Genomic DNA, 12889 nt, shown 5'->3' with positions numbered 1-12889 from the left:
GGTGTTTTTTTTGTTGTTGTTGTTGTAATATGACTCTTACGGATTCTTTAGGAGATGACAATAGCGGATACCGGTGCCCGAAAACATAACAACGTAGGCATCGTTTGCTCACCGTGAAATATGGCGTCAAATTCATAAATGTGTTGTACAATTAATATAACGTTCATAAAACTAGAACTAATGACTGCTTCGTGGCAGAAATAGACAGAATGGGGTACATACTCGATCGGGCTCGCAAGACCCTTCGCAACCGTTTCAGGCTTGATAGCGATGTTAATTAGTGTTAATTCATTAATTACAAAATCCTTAGAAATTACATTTTATAGAAGGATTCAGAACGTTGACTAAATATATTAAATTCACCATACATCTAATTATGTTAAAGGAAATTCAATACAAAAATGTGTAATTCAGAAGAATTGTAACTTGAAGTTTCAGATGTGGGATAGAGAGGGTTTTTTACGAATGACAATAAAACAATTTCTGTATAAGATTACGTCACAGCCAGTAATGTACGTGGTAGAGAAATTTTCCTACTATGCACCTCTGTGCTCACTGTTCTTTATTTAAATTTTGAATTGTTACGTCATATTTGTTTTTAAATTTCGAAGCTGCTTTTATGGAATAAAATTTTTAATAAAAAAAGGAACCTACACCTAGAGTAGAGTAGAGTAGATTAAGGTTTATTGTACTAAGGACTTCATACAATTTATAGTACTAGTGGTCCCGTAGTAGTCGAAATTCGACTAATTTATTGAAATTATAAGTTTGTACACTACTATACTTCTATAATCACAAATTTCGCCAAGACTACACTATAAAAAAATATTAATAAAGACAAACAATATTTAATCTATTCTCAATTTGACCACAGACGTCAAGAATAAAAGTTTGACAACAAATAAATAGTATGCATGCGTGTGTGTGTCCAATACATATTAGCATGGGTAATGTTTTCTTTATTGATTTAATGTATCTTTTATGCATCATTTAAAAAAAATATTAGTATTGTGCACTTCTTCTCTATATTCTCTATAAGTGTGGGAAATTTCATACTCCTCCGACCGTTTTCGGAAAAAGGGATACAAAGTTTTTGCTTCACGTATTAATATATAGATTTCCGATTATCTTCGTCAACAGTAGTTTTTCTAGTTCAATCCGCAACTTATAATGAATCTAAGATAAAATTCCCTAAGATAAAATCGGCTTTTATAACCAAACCAATTACACGCTTGCCTTATTCAAACGAATATAGTGTTTGTATAAATAAAGCGTTAAGTTAAAGCAAGTGACATTAATTCCTTATCTACATTCAGTGGCTGGTGGCAGTGCTTATTGATTTATACTGCGGTATAAATTATCGCAACGACGACGCTTTATCGGACTGTAGAAGTATTGGTCGAGCTGATATTAATTGTGTGAGTACGTCGTCGGGATGTTTGTTTGTGTTCGTTGCGAGTGTTGTATGAGCCCCAAATTAGGTAAACAATTTATTACCTATAGGTGAATCAGCTCAGTACTAAGTATTTCGACTTAGTTTTAAGTGATCACCGATGCTCATAGACATTTTAACATGAATGCTCCCATCTTGAGATGTAAGGGTCGAAAAATCGCTTGTGTTGTTAGTCTCACCCTTCGTATAAGAAAACAGTACTGCTTTACGACATAAATAAATTAGTAATGCTATACCAAGCTAAGTTGATTAATTTGGTATTAAGATACTTAGTAGTGCAGTGACCGCTACTTACAAGATCAAATGACAATAAAAATGTAATAAATAATATTATGTGTCTATAACTAGACTGTCAATTTTTTATGCATACTTGTCACAACTTGAATTTCTGGTTTGAGAACTCGATTATTCGATATTAGTTTCATTTCGCCTGACTCGGTGGTACAGTTATTAGCACCTCTGACTATGGCGCCGAGGGTCGCGGGTTCGATTCCCACATCCGACAAGCTTAAGTTTAAGTCAATTACATTGATGTACGCTGAATTCTGTAGCTAATATTATATTCAATACTTGTTTCGACGTAACTTTACCACTCACGAAACAGACGTTATTCTATACCAGGGGTTCCCACCAAACTTAATTTGTCTACTACCCACTTTAAGAATAAATTATTTTTTAGCGTCCCCCTTTTTTAACCTACTTAGAAACCACTATAGCGAGAGCTCAATCGGTGTCTAAGAGTCCTCCTAGACGAAATTACAAATCGCCTTCCAAGCCCCTACACAACGCCCCTTTTTTTTCTGGATCTCTTACCGCCCCCCTTTAGGCCTGCAGCGCCCACAAGTGGGCCTTCTCGCCCACTTTGGGTAAGGTTGTTCTATACTATTGAAACTTCCAACTCATATCTCAAGTGAATTATCAATCCGTTCGCCTATCAACGAAAACAAACCTTGTACTCTACTTGGATACACATAAAATACGTTTTAGTTACAATCTGTTTATGATATGGTGTAACTAGTGAGAGGCTTCGTGTTATTGCAGGCCACTTCCACGCCGGTTCAAGGTTGTACGGCAAAACTAATTGACTACCCGTTGTTGATTTCTTTCGATTCGTAAAGGCTTTATTATATTTTTTACTGATCACTTTTTTTTTTATTGTCCTTGTAGGCAGTCGAGTATACGGTCCACCTGATGGTGAGCGGTTACCGTCGCCCATGGACTTCAGCAATGCCAGGGGCAGAGCCAAGCCGCTGCCTACCGCAATATAGACTGTATTCTAGATATCACTATATTCTTCCGTTTGGAGCTGTGGTGCGTAGAAGTAAGGAGAACCGTCTCAGTGCATTAAAAAGTGCTTGCTCGCTGAAAGAGGCCAATTAAGCTGACGCCATAGTAGCAAGTGGAAAGATTTGAAAAACTGAGCTCAAAGTAGGATATTAAATTAAGAATGAAAGAAACACGTCCTGGTTTTAAATACTGCATATTTTTTAACTACACAACTCACGACAGATATTTAATTTGTCAACCCAACACACTTGACTCTATTTAAAACGGCTATATTCATCTATACTAATATTATAAAGCTGAAGAGTTTGTTTGTTTGAACGTGCTAATCTCAGGAACTACTGGTTCCATTTGAAAAATTCTTTCAGTGTTAGATAGTCCATTAATTGAGGAAGGTTATAGGCTATATAACGTCACGCTAAGACCAATATAAGCGGAGTACCAATAAGGAATGTTTCAAAATCGTTTTTTTTTTTCCCTTTTGAGAGCTTCCGCTGCGTGCGCTGCAAAAACGGTTAAAGTTTCGCTAAAATAATGTATGACAGAATTGTTCCCCTTTAAAAGATCTAAAAAAAAGTCCGCGCATGTCTATATGTTAAGGTTGACTCACTATAAATTATATAAATATTTATATTATAAATTATATAAATTATATAAAAATAATTATATAAATTGTAAGAATGGTTCACGGAAGCAAACTAAAAAGAACAATGATATTTCTTTTCATCGGTAAGTAGTGTTTTGATAGGAAAACAGATTTTAAGAAGGGCGAAAAAGGGTGTTGCGGGAGGCGCGCGGGTGGGTTCACGCAGCATGCGTTCCCGCACCCCCCACTTCCGACCTTCTCCGCATTGGAGCTAGTGCTGTACCACGTTATACTCGAATATTATGTAATAACATGGCTTTTTTATTTCTTGTTGGCAAATAAATGGGTGACAGCAGTAAAAAGACCGAACTGGGAGCCCAATATCTGGAATTTTATCTGCTCCATGCATTTAAATGCTTCATCCTTTTATGAAACGAAAAGTAGACTACGCAAGCTGGTTGAAGGTGCAATACCAGAGGTAAAACTTGAAGTAAGATTATACTGATTTTCAAGGGATTAAACAAGTATTTTGTGTTTTCGGTCGTTAATTATACATAGTATAGTCAAATAATTACATGTTCGCGATTTTCTCAAAGTGTAATTGAATATGCAATTTCGAAAAAGGCACATCTCTGAAAATGTAAAATGTTCAGGAAATGAAAAAAACTGATTATTTTCTAAAGCAGTGTAAAATTTAAAATATTAACTTTTGATATATATTTTAGTGTTAATTAGCAATTGAGCATTACTGGAATTATTATAAAATGGGTGTAGGTAAGCCTCAAAACTACTACATGTATATGAAAAAACGTATTTGACAAAATATGCGACATGGACCCTTTTCCAAATTGCATATTCAATTACAATGGTCTTTATAACATAATATGAATATAATCCTTCATATTATATTAACATTTCTTAAAACTAAAGTTTCATCATTTTTTGTAGAAAAATAACATTTGTGTTAATTACTTTCTTATTTCTTCTTCATCGACCATTCGGCATAAGCCTAATGTAAAATCTTCTATTCTTTTCTATGCTTCGCTTACTATACTTGCAGTTTTTTAATGCCATTTGTCTTTATTTAAAACTTAATCTAACTAAATATTACTTTTTTTTAGGATGAAACAAAAAATAATCTCGCGGTATCAATTAGAAGAGAAAAAATTGTGGAGCAATCAATAAGTGAACCGTTGTCGAGTCCATCTACGCATGATATTGTTGTGCCTTCTATGAGTATATGGGCGCAAACGCCACCATTGGCAATAATTAACATAATAATATATAGTTTAGTTTATTCTATATTAATATTTATTTATTATTAACAACAAAATTGTTATTCTACCATATTTAATAATTAGCAGACACTGTTTTGATGTGAAAATGTTCAGAATATGTTTAATGTTTGTATTATTGTTTAAAAGCACAAATATTAATAATAATTTATATTATAATTAACAGTACTAATAATTTAATTAAGTATTGTAATTGTTATGCAATGATGTTGTTGGCGCCATCTATGATTAGGCTGGATAATAACAATGTTATTTAAAAGTAATTCATGTAAAGTAAATTAAATGTCAGTCATGTAAAAATCACTAAAATATGTATTGTGAATATTAAGCTATACATATTTTGTGAATTGTTTCGCAGCAATTACATTTGTTTGTATAAAAGAAGTTGTAGTTGCTATAACCAACATAAAATGGCTAATTGTGTAAGAACCACTGAATAACTAAGGCGTGGCTTTTTGTTGTAAACAAGTAATGTTAAAGTTTTATAGAATTGTATTGTATTTTCATTGTAAAAGAACTTATGTGTGAAAACCCTGGCGTAACGCCGACAAGTACCTACTACTGAAACTTTGGTAATGCCAGTAACGGATAAAAATATAGTGGTGCCATCTACAGATGATACTCCACGTAAGCGTAAACTAAAACGTCAAATTATCAATTTACAAAAAATCGCAAAACGACGACGACTACGCTGTACTGCTCTTTATGTCCAAATTAATCCGTTTAAAAAAGAAAGTAGAGTCTCTAACAGAAATGCTTGCGCAGCTTCGTGAAAAACAACTAATAACATAAGAACATAATGATATGTAATGAATAACGTATTTATTTGGATAAAGATTAATATCATCTCTATACATAGAGACATAAAAGTCCCTCCGTGTGCTATATTACACTGGACATTAAAATTTGGAGATATAATCCCAAGGAGGGTTGACGTCAGGTCGTCTGCTAAACTGGTTGTATGCTAAATCTTTATGCAGCATGATCAGAGAATATGTTATGACGATCCTACATAATGCGGCATAAGGATAAGTAGAAGAAGAAGAAGAATTTATTTATAACTTACCGAGATCAGCATTTTTGGTACGTAGGGTTGATGAACGAAGAGATCGGCGTCACGTAGGCCGGGTTCTGTACGGTGCTTGTGGCCGCCTCCACGCTCATGTAGCCTGGCTTTATCAAGTCCTGTGCTGGGATGCGATTGAAGTACTTCCACACGGCCACAGCGACTAGCGACGCCGCGCATATCACGGCTAGTAGTCCAAATAGTACCGACGTCACTGGAAAGATAAGAAACGGGTTCACAAACTGGTGTTTATTCATTACTGGAGCCCATGGACATAACGTATATACCGTAAACTTCAAAAGGGAATGCCTCCACTCACAGCAATGGACATTTTATTTGTTACAAACATTTAGTAAGCTAAGGAAATATATTTTTGGTTAGTAAGCTTTTGTTATGTTAATATAAGAAGAATCAGGCTTAATTTTCGTGAAATGTTAAAAAAAACCCTGTGCCGCTCACATTAATATAAAGATAAGAGACATCAACATTTGATTGTCTATGATTTAAATATGCAAACGTATTTATTGTATAACAATAACATAATTCATCGGATTTATTTTCATGCTGTAAAATCAATAGTACAACAGGAAAATGCAGGTTATGTACAAATTACGTATTATTTTTATTCATAAATTTACGTTTCCTATTTGTCGACAAGCGGCGCGGCGTGCGTCAGCGGCATTGACAATATGGCGGCGAACACATAAAATTCGGCAAAGGGTAGCTGTTATTCAATTTACTGTAAACATATGTGCTTATTAATACTTTTTATTTTTGCTGTATTCGTTTTACAGAAGTGGATTATCAAACTGAATGTTTAGCATTGTTATCTTTTTCCAATATTTACATGTTGCTTTATAATTGTAATCTGTAAGCAATAAGGAACAAGGGCAATGTACCTAAGACTAATTAATTAAGCCGATGTAAATGAATATACAGTTGAACGTCGAACAATTTGTTTTCTGGTTGAATGTTTGTTCGTGGAACAAACTAAATAATGTGTCAAACATTAATTATTTTGTAATTAGTTTATCAGTAGGCAGAATAGCTATTTAATTTTTTAATTATTGATCACTCCATCAGCTATTGGAACGCGATGATTGTAGATTGTTGACCGTGATCGAATTAACAACTGACCTACTTTCTATGGTTTTTTTAAACAGTTAAGAAAAAAAGAAAGATACGACTTTAAAAACGGAATTTCGATGAAGGAAAAATATTTTTTTAAACTCGTTTTTTTACGTGAATGTAATAAACATATTTGCATAGGCGAGACAGTCACAAGAAGCATATGAGAACAGCTGGCGACCGCATATTTGAACAGCCTTTAAAATTTAAACATTCAAAATGAACAACTGTTTTGGTCGGGCCAAACGTGTCGTTGAAAAAAGGTTTTGAACTTAAACATTTTATGATTATGTTCCAAGAATATAGTAATTATTTAGGTAGTAATTAGGACATTGTCTAATCACTATTTCAAATGAGTTTTATACTCGCTCATACCAAACATAACATTAATTTGAAAATCGTTGACTACATCTGAGGAGTATTGAGCGTTTGTGGTAATAATTTTGCCAGATTTTGTAGATTATCTTCCAAAAAAAAATTAATAAAAATTATTGGTCGTAGGTATGTCCATTTAATTTGTAGAAAGTTTTCTATACAAGTCAAATGTGGCGTATGAGTTTTTAAAATTAATACGTTTTTTATTTAAAAAAAAGGAACGTACAATAATACATAATATTGTACTTTTCAACATTTGGTTTATGTGATTGTTTATTTTGTTCTCTTACGTCATTGAGATCTACGATATGTCTATGGGTTCCAGTAACCACTTAACACCAGGTGGGCTGTGAGCTCGTCCACCCATCTAAGCAATAAAAAAAACAAAAACCGAAACTCACCCGGCGACGCGAACAGACCGGCCGGCGTTGACACCTCGCAATAGTCCTCAATCATTATATGCACAACTTCGTTTTCTCTCATCGCCAAATACAAGACTTTGCACTCAGTCGTGACGTTGATGTAGCTGCAATGCATCCACACTCTCCTGTTTAAATAGTCTAGCTCTTCCGAGACGGTACGGTTGTACGCGTCCTTCACAATGTTGCAGTTCGAACACTGCATCGGCCCGTTGCTAGATAAACAATCCTTGCACTGTTCAACAGTCATGCACAGGTCCACGCAGTTGTTGTCCGCTTCTAAGTACTGGGCCCCTTCGATGTCGGTTTTGCAGACGCAGGCGTCGCCGCAAGCGTCGCACTCACCGTTCCCTGAGCATTCCCCCTAATAGAATATAAGCTTTAGTACTTTTTGTGTAACTGTCCAGTTTTGGTTACGACACCCACAAGAAGAAAGGGAGCGAGGTTTTTTTTGCCGACTAGACTTTAACATATCGATTATGGAACAGAATTAATTTTAAAAGATGAGTTGTGTGTATAAGCAACTATCATATTTTATGAGGCAATGGCACTTTTAAATTAAGGAACGTTTATATTGCGGACTAAATAATAATAGTTACAATGGTTGGTTCGAAGTATCAGTTAAATGGAATATTTTCAATGTATTCAACTGATAATTATTTTTAATACATGTATCTTTTTATTTGATTTGTTTTGGTAAGTTTAAGTATGTTGTGATACTATGTACACATATGGACTTGTTGTTGATGTCTAAAATAAAATAAATCATTCATTCATTCATTCATTCAATCATTCATTCCTTCATTTATTACCCGTTACATCTCTAACCATCGGTACTTCTGTGAACGCTACAGAGAATTAAAATTCAAGTCATAGGATCACCTCGTGGAATGTTAATCTCGTCTGAACATTTAAGGTAATCAAATAATAGGATAAGAATGTAACTCACAAGTTCACTGGTTCGACTGCAGCCGATATCTCCACGTCTGCGTCCGCAGTTCAGTACGTTGCAGTTCTTTCCCGTCCTGTCGACGATACGATATGTTATTATGAAGATTTTTTGCGAAGTGGCCTTTTCAAGGACAGAAAATTTTAAACCCAGAAAATTTACAAAAATACGACTTACCATCCTTTAAAGCAATCGCAAATTCCGCTTGACAGCCAATGGCCGTGATATTCACATTTCGGTGATTTCTTCTCAACAATTGTAGGTACAACAGGCTGTTTGAAAAGAAAACATGTTTCAAAATAAGGATCTTCATTTATTTTTACGCTTCTAAAATAATGACACTTCTCTGTTCTTATACAATTAGTTATAGCGCTTCAATTAGTTTCTCATTACTCATATATATAGATGGCAGTAACATATTACCTATCCTATATTTTATTTTTAATGAAAGTTTTTTTTAATTTTCAAAAACCACAAATTGATAAAATTTACTCAATTTGTCTATAACAAATACAAGCTTGTATGATTTTTTTATTATTTTTATTTTCTGAGTTTAGATATACAATAATGAAATGCCTTAACTTTAATAACCTATAAGTTTAGGGGCATCCGCTACAAGATGTCGCTAGTTTCAATACAAAAAAATAACTGTCTTAAAGTATCGCAGTTTCAGGGCCCTGAAGCAGACTGCCATGTGTAATACTCTTAGAAAATATCAGTGACGTTATCAAAAGATTTATAGATTTACCGACCAATCGGAGCAGAATTCATTCTTACTACCTGATAGTGCGGGATATCAACATAGTAGTGTCAGCAGGTTAGAATTACTAAGCATCTACATCAGCTTTTTGTATTTATTATAATGACCTGAAGACATAATCCATGAGACACACTATCAGTTTAAGCATTGAAATATTGAAGATTGTTTTGTTGTTTACGATTTAAATATTTAAAAATATTTTAAAATGTTACAGAAGAATTTCAAATTAAGAAATTTTGAATGATCGATTTTAAATGAACTGATATTATATTAGTGTTTTTAATGATGAGAAAAATAAATATATACATATTACACGAATACAAAGAGTCACGAATTGCGCTATCGGGCACGTACTAAATTTTAAAAATAACAACGGGTTAATGTGCCGTTGACACCGAATTTTGCTAATCTCCTTGTTGAAAAATTTAAGACAACTAGTTGTGGTAATTAACGATTTTTTTAAGGGTGTTGAAAATAGATTCTGACGTTTATTTACTGACGTAGTGGATTAGCTACACCTACAGAGTAACCGATATAGTTTTCTCGGAAATACTAAATATACGAAGGAATATTGAGTTGAATATTAAAAAGGCTTTTTTATCTGGTGATCAAACTACAGAGAGTGTTTATGTTTAAATAGCTATATGTTTTCTTACCGTTATTGGAGTCTGAGCTGCTTCGTTGCAGAAACTTCCAGACCTAAAAAGGTAATGCTTTATTTATACAATTCATTTAGCTGCTAAAATATTTGCGCTTTGTCATAACAACTTCATATATCTGCAATTGATACAGTTTGAGCTGTTTAACAAATTCGGTACATTTAAGTAATAAAGGAAATCTGTTTAGAATTTTACTGAGCGAATATGAGCAACTTTATTTAATTTTAATCTCATCAACAGTAGTTACGTCTCTGGTCTTTTATTTATTTATTGATAAAGCGAAAATATTAATCATTTAGGCCTGAAAAGGGGGTCGGACATAGCACGCTGTATTTGATTTCATATAAACAACACAATTGATTTTCGTATCTTTAGATTAGCCAATCTGGTTGTATATTATACTAGCTGTACCCGTCCGCTTCGCTGGGCATTTAACATTAACTTTATTATTTCTCACCCTCACAAAGATTCTCATCGTCAACGCCCCCGCAACTGGTGTAGGGAGTCCAACACGCATATAAATATTAGCCTATCCATTAAGTACATGTATTTTCTACATGAAAACCAAGTTTCAAGTCAATCGGATGCATGGTTCAGTAGGTATAACGGAACATCCGCAAAAAGTACTGTAGAAAATCATATTAGTATAGATTGAATCATAGAAATTCATTGTGTGCTACGGAATACGCTAAATAAACTGCTATTGAAGACGAATTAATACCAAGATGTAATTGTAGAGTTCAATGTGACAGTACGAGAAACAGTGCAAGATAGAGTCACAGATGGTAGGCAGCGGCTTGGCTCTGCCCCTGGCATTGCTGACGTCCATGAGCGACGGTGACCACTTACCATGAAATGGGCCGTATGCTCGTCTGCCTACAAAGGCAATAAAAAAAAAGATATTTAATTACCGCGAAAAATATTATTAAATTTCAAACACTCACCATCCGTCGTAGCATTCGCAAATACCACAAATTAATTGTCCGTTCTTGTGGCACGTCTCCGAGTTTGGTTCGGGTTGGGCGGAACAAGGACACGCGCACGAAATCAAATACTTCACTAATGTCGATTCGTTCAGGTCCACAAAGAAAATGTTCGCGTATACGTATTCGTAAGGACTACCGGAAGACGTGCAGAACGTTTCCAATGGCCTGACCGCAATCTTTGCAGTGCATTCAGAATTTTCGCATTTCGTTGTGTCAGAAAATTTAAGATTCCTAGTCTGCGTCGAGTTTACGATTTCTATTTTTATCTGCAAAAAACAAATTAAAGTCACATCTATACCTATATACGTAATTTTAGCTAATTTATTTATTTTCGATTTCGTGTTGTCACTGAAGGAGATATTTTAAAAAGTTTTCGTTTCTGACATATTGAGGCTATGTTGTTATTTTGAGTTAAATTTCCTGTTACGCTTGAAAAGTTTAGAAAGTAGAAATTTGCAATTTAAATAGTATGATGGTTCAATGTTATTAAACATCAAATTCTTTTCGATATTTTTCCTTCTATGTTACCAATCACTTTCCAGTCAGAACAATCGTCTTGCAATATCCGAGTTATACAAAACATTTTTTTAATCAACAATTATCGAAAAAAAGTGTTTATCGACTTAATTAATTTCAATTCAACTTAGACATGTCATTGAAAATAATTTCAGAACAGTAAAATAGTGAAATGGTGGTCAGTACCGTACGGTGCGTCAGATAAAAAAATACATAGAAACTTGACACATAAATAAATATAAAAATTCAGTAGGCGAAATCTAAATTTGCTCGACTCGACGATGCGTGACCCGATTTAAGTGTCCCGCGGCTTACATAATTTTTTAGTTTGATGGCGCTTATGAGGTACTACTACTATATACATTTTGTTTGCATTGCATGTCGTGTCCGCTTAATCCTCGCTGCAGTATATGCGTAGGTATCATTAATTTAATTGCTTGTCTTATGGTATGAGAAACTCGGTTTGTCATGAATACTGTGTTTATAGCAATTACGTTAATCACATAATACGTAGATTTCTGTTAATGACTATTTGACGAACAACAGTGGGAATGACTAAATGGAACGTCAACATCATCATAAAAATTTGTTTTTTAGTTGTAGATCGCAGCAAGCTCATTCAGTTTTGTTTTCTGGCGTTTTTTACTGGTGGTAGGACCTCTTGTGAATCCGCGCGGGTCGGTACCACCGCCATGCCTATTTCCTACCCTATTAAGGGTGGGGCAGCCAGGGCAGCCCATGCGGACTCACAAGAGGTCCTACCACCAGTAGGTAGTTAAATGATATTTTACGTATTTTATTATTATCTTTACCTGAGATTGAGTCGCCGCGTTGTATTCTATGGTCAGTTCATATTGCGAAGACGGCCGCACGGATTGTTCAATGTAGTTAATGCTCAGTAACTTCGTCCCGTTATTGCTTCTTAACATCGCGGACGGTAGTTCCTCGAAGTTTTTCGCACAGGCATCCGAGAATTCAGGCCAGCAGTGTTGAGTCTGCGGAAGAAAGCACGTGTTAGTTTTGATCGATTAGTTCAGTGTGCTTAGTGCGAATTTTTTAACGTTCTCGATAGCGTAAAAGTTAACCCTATTTTGTATGCAGTTGGAACAGCGCCCCTAACGGCAAACGTAGACAAACGATCCCATTCCATACAAATATGACCTAACTTTTACGCTATCCATAACGTTAAAAAACTCGCACTAAGCACACTGAGTTCTTGATGTCAGAAACATAAAGCCATTAGTGCTTTTTCAAACGTAATCTTTATATGATTTCGTGAGTTGTATTTTATCGGGTTCTCGGTCTATAGACCTTTTTTTAAGGTATTATTTAAAGAAATATTATTCCGGATGTTGCCATTTTAACCGCGTCTAAGCCTGTAAAAATGAGGATAATTCTCCAGGGATAAAGTGT

The 12889-nt window shown here is 34.6% G+C and overlaps 1 protein-coding gene across 1 annotated transcript in view; it reads right to left on the bottom strand.

The window, feature by feature from the left end:
* Positions 1-12889, bottom strand: part of LOC101739184 (teneurin-2) — a 64140-nt gene that overhangs the window by 16213 nt on the left and 35038 nt on the right. Inside the window, exons 2-8 of the mRNA XM_038021826.2 lie at positions 12289-12471; positions 10919-11226; positions 9972-10014; positions 8733-8827; positions 8556-8631; positions 7589-7970; positions 5685-5898 (exon numbers count right to left, since the gene is read on the bottom strand). Of these exons, the coding sequence (XP_037877754.1) occupies positions 5690-5898; positions 7589-7970; positions 8556-8631; positions 8733-8827; positions 9972-10014; positions 10919-11226; positions 12289-12471 (1296 nt within the window). The 3' untranslated portion in view covers positions 5685-5689. The remainder of the gene's footprint in view (positions 1-5684; positions 5899-7588; positions 7971-8555; positions 8632-8732; positions 8828-9971; positions 10015-10918; positions 11227-12288; positions 12472-12889) is intronic.

The sequence above is a fragment of the Bombyx mori genome, chromosome 4 (assembly GCF_030269925.1).
Source record: "Bombyx mori chromosome 4, ASM3026992v2".
In the NCBI taxonomy this organism is placed as follows: Eukaryota; Metazoa; Arthropoda; class Insecta; order Lepidoptera; family Bombycidae; genus Bombyx; species Bombyx mori.
This window is presented reverse-complemented; position numbering and strand designations above follow the sequence as displayed.